Below are 13689 nucleotides of genomic sequence, written 5' to 3' on the forward strand. Positions count from 1 at the left end.
TTAGAATTGTTTCTATTCTTTAGAATTCAGTATTTGTGATTATTTCCATTAATCCCAAAATGATCTATCTATATGGGGAAACCTTTTACAGTGCTTGCATACTGTGTATGATAATTCATACTTAGAAAGTAGAACTGAAGTGACATTGATTACAAGATAATTAGTTAAAACATTTCAAAATGCGCCTGCATTTTGTGACTTTCAAATAAAAGACCAGTCATATATTTCCTCATTGAAATGTTCATAAATAGTGTTAATATCTTGTCTCGTCTCGATCTCGTGAACCCAATATTGTGTCTTGTCTCGTGAGCTGAGTGAATCGTCACACCCCTAGTAGGCAGTGTATGTATGTTAAGTATAAAATGTATTACTTATTAGCTCTCCTAGCCTGTTGAACATGCTGAAGTTGTTCAGTTTCATGTAAAAAACAAAACACTACTTCCTAACATTCAAATGTCTTGATGCTGCCACGTTAATTTGGTTAGGTAAAAGTGAGGCTGTTTAGGATCAATGCTGAAGACATTTCCCACGAGAGGGAGTCGTCAGTCCCAGAGGAAAGTTAGGTGGATCCTTTTTGTTCAGAAAATACGCTACGCTAGAATTATTTGATCATTCTTGTTATTACCACCAGATGGTGCCAGAGGAAGACATATTTAAATCCAGTACAGTTTGAAATATTTTACGTTTCAATTATTTACAATTGAATGTTTTGTTTATTTTCAAATGATTTATTTATCTATTTATAATAGCATGTAAAGGAGGTTGCTGTTACATCTCATATAAATCTGGTTAGATGGAAAATGTGATGCTGCATAATTAGCGAACTTTGGCGCAAACTTTGAAGGGTTGCGGTACATTTGTGGCTCCAACAGCTCCCTCTGTACTTAACACTACTCCATCAGGAGCAGAGAATGAGAACTTCTGAAACAAGCCCACCAAAAACAGGAACAGCTCCATCTTGGCCAGCCCTTCTCCGAGACACACACGTTTCCCTGAGGAGTTCAAACACACATGCAAAGGTTTATAGGCTCATGATAACAACCAATGTTCTGGGTCAGATGATGTCTAACAGCGAGTTTGCTGTGGCTTACCTGCAGAGAAAGGAAGGAATGCTTCTCTCTTTACAAACTTTCCATCAGCATTTAGAAAGTGTCCTGGGTTAAAAGTATCTGGAGTCTCCCATGCAGTCTTGTCAAACAGCACAGAGGTCAGCATGGGCATCAGGGAAGTACCCTATGAGCAAAGATCCACAGGTAAACACTAAGCAATGCTAACATTTTTAAATCCAATATTTTCATAAGAAATAAGCCTTTTAACACTTTTTGAACGACTGTTTAGATGAACCTTGGGTATGAAGTAACCGCCGAGAGTCGTGTCTTTGGCAGCCATTCTTAATCCATTGAGAGGAAAAATGTTTCCCATCCTCTGGATCTCATGGATGACAGCGTCAGTGTAGGGCAGGTTTGGTCTGTCCGCCATAGTGGGCTGGCGGATTTGTCCGATCACGCTGTCTATCTCTGCCTGGACTTTCTCTGAAAGTATAAGAAATGTAAGTATTTATGCATGGAGCAATTTAGAGAGAAAGAGTGAGTATGGTCACCTACCCTGGATGTCAGGGTTTTTGATGAGGTAAATCAAAGCCCACTGCAAAGTAGTGGAGGTAGTCTCTGTTCCAGCCAGAAACAGATCCAGAGAACACATAGCCAGATTGGTCTCATTGAAGCCTAGATCAGATTCTTTGTGCTGTTCAGGAATACAGAGAAGACACAGTAATGAATGACTGTACAGCTGCAGTGCAGCACTGTATTTGCAATGCCTGTTGGTCACATACATTCTCCATTTCGATGAGGAAACTGTCAATGTAGTCCTGGGGATTGTTGGGGTCCAGTTCCTGCTTGTGCCTCTGTACCTCTTGACCGATGAAGTCCAGGATGGTTTCGTAGTTGCTGAATATTCTGTTATGAGGGCCTGGCAAGTGCTTCATCACACTAGGAAAGGAGTCATAGAGCTACTCCGCAGAAAACAGGAGAGGAGAGACAATATTATTCACCTTTTGTGACAAAATCAACCACACACACGTGCCTCGCAGTTGGTTAATATTGACTCCCACAATCCCACCAGAGTGCCGTCTCTCTGTCAGTGACTGAGCTAAGTGGATGTTATTGACTTACTTGACCCCATATTGTGCCCTCCAGCTGGATAGCCTCAGACAAACACTTCAGCAACATCTGGACGTTGTGGTCGCTGTAGTCAAACCGTTTCCCCATCACAAGCTGGCAAATGATGTTCGATACAGCTTTGTTGAAAAGGCCTGCTGGGCTGAAGGGTTCACCTGGAGAACGACAGTCCACTGTTTAGGAGATACTATTTTATTTCTGTTGTTTATGAGCTTTTGCTGTGCTGATTGTAAACCACCTTTGTCATTCTCTATCTCCTCTTGAAGGTATCGGATCTCTTCACAGATGCTCTGCTCTGTGACACTTTTGCCAAAACCAAAGTTTCGTAAGGTGGACAAGGCGAACCGCCGCTGTATCTTCCATTTTTCACCATTGCTCATGAACAGACCACGTATGCACAAGCATTCAAGGATTCAAGGATATTACTTCCCATTCAGCCATGTAGGTACATGAAAGAACAAAATACAGCAGTCAGGTCCCGGTGAATTAAATATACATCAATGCATAGGAAATAAGAGTTAATGGCTGATAGAGAACTCATTACTGCACACACAGTATGAGACAGTGAAAGAGAGATTTTTACACCTGTAGCCCCATGGTAAACCCTGTCAGCAATTGCATTGTATGGTCGAGCCACAAAGTTCTCGGCTTGTGTCACTATGGCTTCCTTCACCATCCTGCACCCAGACACGACCACCATCTTTTCACCACCGAGGCGGACGCTGAACACGTTTCCATAGACATCAGCCAACTGAGGATAGTAATAAAATCAAAAGAGCACTTCTGCATCACATTAGCTTTATGAATTGTTCAATAACGAAACAAAACCTGCCAATGTTGAGTTCCATTTACTATTTAAACACCAGATGATAGTGTCTGCCGTTAGTTTCTACATTATATTGAATATTTTAAACAAACGCACATTTGATAGTGTGCGGACAATTTAAAGTTGCATTATCATGTTGAATAAATAAAACTAGTTGAAATGGCTTTAAGTTTTTAATGCTTTGGCAAAGTTTTATCTTTAACTATGGTTCATGTTATTCTATTATACTGATTGTGCAATAGTGGTGTGTGAAGTATCTCATGTGAGCTTTGTAAAGCCAATCTGATACATTTAAATTCAAACATTCATTGGATTTGAATTTAATGTAAGGAGAAAACATTTGTATTGAACCTCTACCTTGCTAAAATAAATGTGTATGGGTTGCTCCAAACTGAAGAAATGCCCCACCAATGGGAGACCCACTGGTCCTGGGGGATAATTTGGAGGATTCCTGTTTCTGAGGAAATCTGCTATCAGTAGGACTAGAAAAAAAAACAATAATATCCCCTTCAGGTCCAATCCCAGTAAAAAGCTGTAAAGCCACATGGTGAAAGAGACAAAACAGCAGCAGCAGCACGAGGAGGAATGTCCGAGTGGAAAGGTTTGTGCTTCAGGAGTGTCTTCCTCCGTACACCTCAGCTTTTAAAATGCCTTGTCATGCTTCGTTTAATCCTGTAGTGGGTTAAATGACAGGGGGAAAAAATCCTGGACACAAAGTCTGTGCAAAGGTACAGTGGTAATGTACTTACATAACCAATCACAGGCCACACCTACTTTCCCCTTGACAAACAATACCCCTGTCATAGTAACAAGAAACAACTCACTTCAGGAAATGATTGTACCTAAAAATATCGATATTAATGGAATCACTCACGAGCAAAAACATTCATAGCTCAGCAATATGATAACATACATGTAAAACCTCCACTGTGTTTCTGCTAACGTCATTTGATTCAGTGAGGGTGCAGCAATAAAACACTAATTCAGTAATCGTAATCATAAATCAGTAATAAAGGTAAAATTCTCCTCCTCATTGTTGACCTTCATCATATCAAACCCAACAGATTTCCCCTGCAATCAGCCAAGGTATGTTAAGTCGTTACAGTATTCATACTCTATCATACATGAAATGTAACTGACGCTATTAAAGAAATCACTAATTTACAAGTTTTAGTTTTAATGGTGCTGATCCTATTTAAAGCTCAGCAATATGATAACATACATGTAAAACCTCCACTGTCTTTCAGTAACCTACGACAGAAATTGTATAGTCATAGTATAAACAGAGTAAAATCGACAATACAAAGTGCAGTGGGAATAAAAGTAAATAAATGGATATGGATCCTGCACACAAGTAAAACTGGTCTCCATGGGGGAGAAAATCAGAGAAAAGGTATGTCGTCTCTTAGAATGCATCTTATTCTGTCAGGTATCTTTTATATGACCAAGAAATCTCAGACAACAGATATTACAGGGAATTTATTATCGATGTTGAGACAGATTAAGTAATATGAGAAACAGTTGATGGCTAAAAAACACACAACACTTATTATATTAGTCAGCTGTATACAGCCTTGACTTTAGGTGTCATTTATAGATGCAAAGTTCACAGGATTGTCTGTGTGTCAGAGTGCAAAACACCACTACGGAGCCCCTCTGGTGACATGGTCCAAAAAAAAAAAAATGTGGCCACAATATAGCTATAACGTGCGCACGAAATACTAATTCGTGGCCGCGAAATAGGTATAACGAGCGCACGAAATACTAATTAATGATATCAATATTATTCCTGGACAGCTGGGTAAGCAAATCGAGCGCACCTTCTCTAAGGTCTAAGGTAGAGGCATTACAGAGGCTAAAGCTACACGATGGACAGAGACAGTATGATAGAGTTTTATTTTAGGCTGGGAATGAGCTACAAAGACATTCTGAAAAGCCTGGGATTGCAAGGAACCATAAAAACATCATCAAAGTGTTAACATAATGGTTTAAAGGAATTGTAGCACATTTCATCTGTAGGTAAACGTCAGACTGATCAATAATATACATGTAGGGAACTTTTTTTATCTTCTGTGATTTTATTGAAGGACAAATGTCCAGAGAACACTACAGACACATTCAGTAGTTCATTCAGACCAACAACAACCTGCAAATCAATACAAACTAGATACTGATCACTGATAGGCTATAGGTTCCCTCGGCAACGTGATACATACAGTGAGCGCTACTGTAACTGCGCGGCTTCGTCCGGTGGCATCATTAAACGCTGCGGTTCATAGCCTATGTATTCCCTCAGCTGAGAGTCTGACACACATGATGCTACTTTCAAAGGAGATGATCAGTGAAAAGGCACTTTTTAAGCTGATACGTACGGGGCTCCGTACGTAGGCTATTGTAGGTTCTAGACCTGTGCGCTAGATTTGCTTACCCAGCTTTCCAGGAATGTTATCAATATTATTAATTAGTATTTCGTGTATACGTTATACTTATTTCGTGGCAACGATATATATATTGGCCACAATTTAAAAATGTTTTTGACCATGTAACCAGAGGGGCTCCGTACACCACAGTGTCCTTACAGAAAAAAATGTAAAACTTATAATTAACATGAAAGACATTTTGATAGAAAGCATTTATTGATGCATAATATATCATGAACTGGGAAAACAAGGACGCATTTTGAGGCTGCGTTTGAGCATGCGTTTGAGGAGTCTTCGAATTGGGACAGGCTTTCGCGCGCCGTTGTGACGTAACCGGCCTTAAAATGCGTCCTTACAAGGATGCAGCCCCTGAATTTAGACACAGCCATATAGTTGTTCGAAAGCATTTGGTATTCTGGTGTCAGAAAGAGAGGATCAATGCTGGCAACATTTCCTAAGAGACGGAGAGTCGGTGGTCCCAGAGGAAAGTTAGGTGGATCGTTTTTGTTCAGAAAATACGCTACGAGGAGAACAGCAAATTTGAAAAGCAGCATTCCCGATGTCAAGTCCCAGCAACAAACCACACATCCACATTGTGAAGCAGAGAAGACTGTTAGGCTATTGATCAGTGTTAGGCCCCTGACTTTCTTGCTTTAATTCCTGGAAATGTGATAATTTTGATGAAAACTGGTGTAGTCTGTGTGCTAGGGTCAGATCCATCAGCATAGAATTACTTGATCATTCTTGTTATTACCACCAGATTGTGCCAGAGGAAGACATATTTAAATCAAGCACAGTTTGAAATATTTTACATTTCAATTATTTACAATTAAATGTTTTGTGAATGTTTTGTTGATTAATTGTTTTCAAATGATTTGTTATTTATTTATAATAGCATGTAAAGGAGATCGCTGTTACATCTTACATAAATCTGGTTGGATGGAAAATGTAATTCTGCACAATTCAGCGAACATTGGCGCAAACCTTGAAGGGGTGCGGTACATGTGTGGCTCCAATAGCTCCCTCTGTACTTAACACTTCTCCATCAGGAGCAGAGAATGAGAACTTCTGAAACAAGCCCACCAAAAACAGGAACAGTTCCATCTTGGCCAGCCCTTCTCCGAGACACACACGTTTCCCTGAAGAGTTCACAAACACACACATGCAAAGGTTTATAAGCTCATGATAACAACCAATGTTCTGGGTCAGATGATGTCTAACAGCGAGTTTGCTGTGGCTTACCTGCAGAGAAAGGAAGGAATGCTTCTCTCTTTACAAACTTTCCATCAGCATTTAGAAAGTGTCCTGGGTTAAAAGTATCTGGAGTCTCCCATGCAGTCTTGTCAAACAGCACAGAGGTCAGCATGGGCATCAGGGAAGTACCCTATGAACAAAGATCCACAGGTAAACACTAAGCAATGCTAACATTTCTAATTCCCATATTTTCATAAGACTTTTTGAACGACTGTGTAGATTGTAGATATATGCTATGTGTAAATGACCTTTAATATGAGCATTGTATTTTTATAAATGTGTTTTTATGTTTACTTAGTAACATTCTTTAAAGCCAGGCTTTTATTTTATATATATTAAGCAGACGGATATTCAGTGATTTTATTTTGAAAGCGTCTCGCCGAGACCTCATACACATCAGGTGCTTCGGACTTTACCGGCACGTAGGAAAAGTGTGTCTGCAAGGCTAAGAGTGTGTCTTCAATGCTAAAAGCAAGCAAAGTGTGCCTAACTCACATGGAACGCCCTAGCACCTGGCTAATAAGGGGCACAAGGTTTGTTTTTGTTACCATTTCATGCCATATTTATGTCCGGCTCGAGTTTGGTTGCCGTTGATATTTTCATGCATAAAACGTATTGTGGTTAGCGGTAGCTACTATTAGCATCGGTCAAGTTGCCGTGTCGGTCTGTATTGAAGTGAGATGAAGCTATAAGCTAACTCGTAGGTTGTTTTGGTAATGCAACAGGACGTATTTTGTCTGTTTTATATGAGGTCTGCTAAGGTTAAAAACTGTTTATTGGGTTAAAAATGAACGGTTAAAAATGCTAATTTCATGTCAAATATTGTTTTATACTGCACTCTATGTGAGGTTGTCTTTCAGTTAAAATGTGAATTTTCCCTCATGACTGTAACATCAATCGTAGCAGTTAAAATATATAATTAAATTCATGGAGTAAAACCCGTGAGTCTACAATACGTTTATTAGATAAAAAGAGAGTTAACTTAACTTACATAATTGTTTAAGATAAAGGCAGTTAAAGGTATTTTCAAGTAAGAGTAAAGGTAACTGTATTTTGTTTTCTTCTTTTCATAGCTCTTACGCTGTGTTTACATTGAATACGGTCCAAGGAATAAAACACTGTGAACCATCAGTTTGAGAGTCCGACCATCATTTAGCCGGGGATGCTACACTATGAATTTGCCACTGCTAAAATATCAGATAAGGGGATTAGTTACTTTATTGTTTGTTTCATATAAAGATGTGGTCCTATGTGTAACAATTTGAAAGCAGTAAGCTTGTTGTGTAATAAGAATGCATCCCAGTTGGAAGACAGTTGTCCTTTGGTAAAGACATGATTATCACATTGCAGGGGTAAAGACAGAACAGTGCTTCTCTCAAATAATAATGATTAGGAAGTCATCATCATTATCTCAGGGGCTATTGTTCTGTACTCAGGGGCTATTGTTCTGTACTCAGGGGCTATTGTTCTGTACTCAGGGATAAAGGATGTCTTGTGATTCTGTAAGTTTCAGAGACAGGAACTATCACACTACCCTGGACGTTGCTTAAGGAGGTCACAGGAAGGACACATGAGAAGATGGAGGAGGGAGTCCGATCACCTGCCCCCCAGGAGACCACACCTCACATTGCATAACCATTCTGGATTGTATATAAGACTGGGTTAGGAAGAGATAGGGGTCAGACTTCGTGAACTGACGACAGACAATGTTAGTCAGGGATAGGAAATCTCGACCCAGAGCTCTGTATGTTTTATTCATTTACTGCTAAATAAAATAGCCTGTTGAGACCGCTCATCTTCTCCTATTCTTTCATTAACGAACACACGGACTGAGCTACACATAGCGTAAGATTTAGCAAGTAGAAATAGCTCAGATCCAAACAAGATGCACCTTGGGTATAAAGTAACCGCCAATAGTCGTGTCTTTGGCAGCCATTCTTAATCCATTGAGGGGAAAAATGTTTCCCATCCTCTGGATCTCATGGATGACAGCGTCAGTGTAGGGCAGGTTTGGTCTGTCCGCCATAGTGGGCTGGCGGATTTGTCCGATCACACTGTCTATCTCTGCCTGGACTTTCACTGCAAGTATAAGAAATTTAAGTTTATGCTTGATATTATTTAGGGAGAAAGAGTGAGTATGGTCACCTACCCTAGATGTCAGGGTTTTTGATGAGGTAAATCAAAGCCCACTGCAAAGTAGTGGAGGTAGTTTCTGTTCCAGCCAGAAACAGATCCAGAGAACACAAAGCCAGGTTGGTCTCATCGAAGCCCAGATCAGATTCTTTGTGCTGTTCAGGCATGCAGAGAAGACACAGTAAAGAATGACTGTACAGCTGCAGTGCAGCACTGTATTTGCAATGCCTGTTGGTCACATACATTCTCCATTTCGATGAGGAAACTGTCAATGTAGTCCCGGGGATTATTGGGGTCCAGGTCCTGCTTGTGCCTCTACCTCCTGACCGATGAAGTCCAGGATGGTTTTGTAGTTGCTGAATATTCTGTTATGAGGGCCTGGCAAGTGCTTCATCACACTGGGAAAGGAGTCATAGAGCTACTCCGCAGAAAATAGGAGATGAGAGATGATATTCACCTTTTGTGACAAAGTCAACCACAAACACATGCTTCCCAGTTGGTTAATATTGACTCCCACAATCCCACCAGAGTGCTGTCTCTCTGTCAATGACTAAGCTAAGTGGATGTTATTGACTTACTTGACCCCAAGTTGTGCCCTCCAACGAAACAACTTCAGACAAATACTTTAGCGTTATCTGGAAGTTGTGGTCGCTGTAGTCAAACCGTTTCCCCATCACAAGCTGGCAAATGATGTTGGATACAGTGTTGTTGAAGAGGCCTCACCTACTCTCCCCTTGACAAACAAAACCTCTGTCATAACAAGAAACAACTCACTTCAGGAAATTATTGTAATACCTAAAAACATCGATATTATGGGAATCACTCACGAGCAAAAACATCCATAGCTCAACAATATGATAACATACATGTAAAACCTCCAATGTCTTACTGCTGGCTACATTTAACTCAGTGAGGATGCAGCAATAAAACACTGTACACTGAAAAAAGTGACTTTTTGGTGCTGTAAACTCTATTAGAGTAACTGTCATAATTTATACCTTGTATTTTTAAGATTCAGTAAGAACTAGAGTTTCTTAAGTAAAATTAAACATTTTATTAACGTAATACATGAATTATGGGGGAAGAGTAAGTTTTACTTAAGTTTCCTCATACTATTTAAATGTTTAATAGTTGTACGTACATAAACCTAAAAATATTACATAAACTTTACTCTGAAAATCTAGTGTTTTGAAACGCATGCACGACGACGCATGCGCACAGCACAACAGTCTCTGGCCGACTGGCTCTGCTCCGGACGTTACACACAGGATCACATCACAGAGTACTGCAAGGTGTAGCGCGCGCAAGTCATTCCACAGGTAAGTTATTACGTTCTGTTTTAAATTTGTGATAATATACGTCTGCATGCAGTTTGACGCAAGATATGTCACTGTTCATAAGTTAATTTAAAGTTAGCATAACGCTACATTGGTCCGTGCTGGCCTGTAGTGGGAGGGCTGCAGTTTTTCCTGTTCATTATAACTTCTACTCGCAAATAAATCTGTCATGTGTTAATTGTTTTATTTAGCTAGACAAAACAAAATGTTCATTAATGTTTATGATGTAGTTTATTTCTTATTAAAATATTTTTCCATCAACAGGAAGCAAATCAGAACAGAACATTATTCTCATAATTCAGGCAAGTAGAAAATAATGTATGCATTATATTGCTTTGTTATTTTCCCTTCTTCATCCATCATAACGTAATATTAAAATTGTGGCTGAATATTTTAGACCATTGTTTTAATACCACAAATTGTGTCTCTTCATTTTCAGGGTGCCCTTTGGAGGAGCCAGTGGACTTTGTGGACAGTTGGAGTTGAGGGCTAGGGAGAGGAGGTCGAGGAGAAATTCATCAGGGAGAAAGAGTAGGCCTCTTGTGGTATGAGATGGTCGTGCAAACGATGCAATTTTAGGTCATCAAAACGTTTAGAGCTCATAAAACATTATAGGTTGAAGCATCCACACACTAGTCAAGGCCGATCACTACCCTGCTTGTACTCAGATTGTCCTTGTTTATTTAAAAGTTGTGGGGCACTTCATGCACATTTGTCTAGAAATCATACACAGACTCAACAGTTAGGGCAGATAGTTTCATTTTCATGTCTTGTATGTAATTCATGTAGTTTTAACACAGAGAAGCAATATTTTGAACACCTCGGGACTCATCTGAAAAAGCACGAAACTGTTAATTGTGTTTTTAAAGATTGTGACTACAGTACGAATATATATTCAACTTTTGCTTCACATAAAAGTAGGAAGCACAATCCTCACTTCCGCACATCCTTGTCGAAGGCCATGAGATTTTGCCAGGGTGCAACAGTACTGCGAAAGCTTGCTCACTGCTCATGGGACTGATTTATGCCCTGAACTTGGCATACCCTCCCACTTTGCGCTACACTTTTGAAGTCTTCCAAAAACTCTTGCTGGAGCTGGATGGATTCAAACTGTCCCCAAAAGTAAACACCTTGAAGTTGAAGTTGCTTTCCTAAATGCATGTCATGACTTTGTCATCCTAGAGGAGGAAAATGACATCATTCATGGACCCTTGTTGAGGACGTAGCATCATGCATGGACTCTTGTGAAGAAATGCCAAGAATTAGCACTGAGTTCCAGTTCGTCTTGGTTTACTAGTGGGTTGCCTGTCATAAATGTTTTTCCGTGTATTTGTTGTTTACCAGTCATACCAACCTTTGGATATTTTCTTTAAAAAATATACTTAGTCTTACTTTAAATACCTTTTGCTGGAGATACATCTTTAATTTACTGTTAGTACAAATTCTAATGCAGTACAATATAATGCACTTTTACTATTAACGCAGTACTTGTACAGTACATTCTGTTTTTTCCCCCATTTAAATAGGGGTAAACATAATCCATACACCACTGCTCAACGTTTAAGAGGCGGTTTCTGTCCTGACCCTCTCCCAGAAGTTGTTTTGAGCATGTTTATGTGTGTTAAACGTTCTTGAATATCTGAGTATTATATTTCTGTAATGAATGTAGAAACTCTGTTTCAGAGGGTTGTAAGGTTTTCACTGCATATTTGAAAAGCACTATTCCAGATCTGTACTGCATGTACAAAAGTATTGGGACACCTACACAATCTAATACAATATTTATTTCCAGTACAACCCAATAGTGTAAAATTGGATGCAGTGTATACTGTGTAATACTGTCTGTTTGTTCTTTTTATGTCAGTCATGCCAATGTTAAATGTATGGCTGCCCCATAAAAGATTAGGCAATTCAATCCACAATAGTAGTGGATTTACTTTGACAGTTCTTGTTTGTTAAACTGTTTAAAATTAAAAATAAACTGTTTAATTGCATTGTAATTTAGTTGTGTGATATGTGATACATATATATTAAATGCATAGAGTATTGGTTAAATTTATTTGGTAACATTTATCAAAAGAAAACTGGCAATGATTACCTAATTTTAGTGAGTAATGTAACGTAATGCAACCAAGTAAATTAAAATGTGAAGCACAAGAAAATAATTAAAATCTACTAAATTACTTCATAACAGCAAATACTACAGATATATAAAATTTACTTAAAATTTTGAGTAAAATGATGTTCCTGCCTATGAAAAACAAGTATACTTTACTTAATTTGTTTAAATAAATATAACTTAAAACTTGGATGTAATTAAGTAACTGTTACTTAATATCTTCACAACTGTTATGTTTTATGGTAAGTAGAATTTACTTGATACTGGCAAGTGAGTGTTACTTGATATTGCAGCATTACATTTTACTTAAATCATTTGCGTGCAAATACTTACAATAATTTTTTTAAGTAAATCTTATGAGTTATTTTTTTCAGTGTAGTTCCGTAGCCTAATTGTAATCATAAATCAGTGATAAAGGTAAAATTGTGTTCCTCGTATTGGCAACCTTCATCATATCAAACCCAACAGATTTCCCCTGCAATTAGCCGAGCTATGTTAAGTTCTTACAGTATTCATACTGTATCATGCATGACATGTAACTGGCGCCAAGCAATCACTTATTTACAAGTTTAGTTTTAATGGTGCTGATGCTATTCATGGCTCAGCAATATGATAACATACATGTAAAACCTCCACTGTCTTTCAGTAACCTTCGACAGCAATTTTATGTTCATAGTATAAACAGTGTAAAATCAACAATACAAAATGCAGTGGGAATAAAAGTAAGTAAATGGAAATGGATCCAGCACATAATTAAAACTGTTCTCTATGAGGAGAAAACGTTTGTAGTCTCTTAGAAATGTATTTTTTGCTGTCAGGTATCTTTTATATGATCAAGAAATCTTAGACAACAGATATTTCAGGGAATTTATTATCGATGTTGAGACAGATTAAGTAATATGACAAACAGTTGATGGCTAAAAAACACAAAACACTTATATTTGTCAGCTGAAGTTTAACAGCCTTGATATCCATCATTAGGTGTCATTTATAGATGCAAAGTTCACAGGTGTCTGTGTGTCAGAGAGTGCAAACACAGTGTCCTAACAGAAAAAAATGTAAGAAGTGTATTTAGTACGAGAGACATTGGGCTTCATTCACTAATATGTGTGCATATGTTCTTACTCTCCACAAAAAATAATTGCCTGCGCGAAATCACCGCCGGATTCATGACAATTGCGTACCGGCCAATTTTGTTCTCAGCACCGTGCGTATGTTTGTTAATCAGAATCATTCTAAACTGACGGACTCCTGTCCTCAATCAGCATACTGCCACGCCTCTATTTCTCTATATGAAAACATTCGTTTGGTGTGTCATAAAGGGAGCGCCGTGGTCAACAGAGAAGTTGAGATATAAGAGATGATCCCGAAAGGTTAAAATCAGAAGAATTTAAAAACAGCAGAAAATGAAATTAATGGGTCG

General features: G+C 38.6%; 2 protein-coding genes and 1 long non-coding RNA gene across 3 annotated transcripts; 1 reads left to right on the top strand and 2 right to left on the bottom strand.

The window, feature by feature from the left end:
- Positions 1-707: 707 nt before the first annotated feature.
- On the bottom strand, positions 708-2693 carry LOC133985201 (cytochrome P450 2J4-like). Its single transcript, XM_062424799.1, has 7 exons — positions 2416-2693; positions 2172-2332; positions 1832-2008; positions 1605-1743; positions 1345-1532; positions 1092-1233; positions 708-992 (listed from the first exon to the last, which is right to left on the bottom strand). Exons 1-7 carry the CDS (start codon positions 2555-2557, stop codon positions 817-819), a joined length of 1125 nt encoding a protein of 374 aa, XP_062280783.1. The 5' UTR covers positions 2558-2693; the 3' UTR covers positions 708-816.
- Positions 2694-4467: 1774 nt separating this feature from the next.
- On the bottom strand, positions 4468-9653 carry LOC133984766 (cytochrome P450 2J4-like). Its single transcript, XM_062424235.1, is given in 8 exon segments — positions 4468-6562; positions 6666-6807; positions 8569-8756; positions 8827-8965; positions 9054-9123; positions 9125-9228; positions 9389-9528; positions 9638-9653. Coding segments are annotated over 8 exon segments (975 nt in total). The 3' UTR covers positions 4468-6386.
- LOC133985202 (uncharacterized) lies at positions 6828-8470 on the top strand. Its single transcript, XR_009925445.1, has 2 exons — positions 6828-7210; positions 7751-8470. It is a non-coding gene; the product is annotated as an uncharacterized LOC133985202 (long non-coding RNA).
- Positions 9654-13689: the final 4036 nt, after the last annotated feature.

Source organism: Scomber scombrus, chromosome 8, assembly GCF_963691925.1.
Source record: "Scomber scombrus chromosome 8, fScoSco1.1, whole genome shotgun sequence".
NCBI classification, from domain to species: Eukaryota; Metazoa; Chordata; class Actinopteri; order Scombriformes; family Scombridae; genus Scomber; species Scomber scombrus.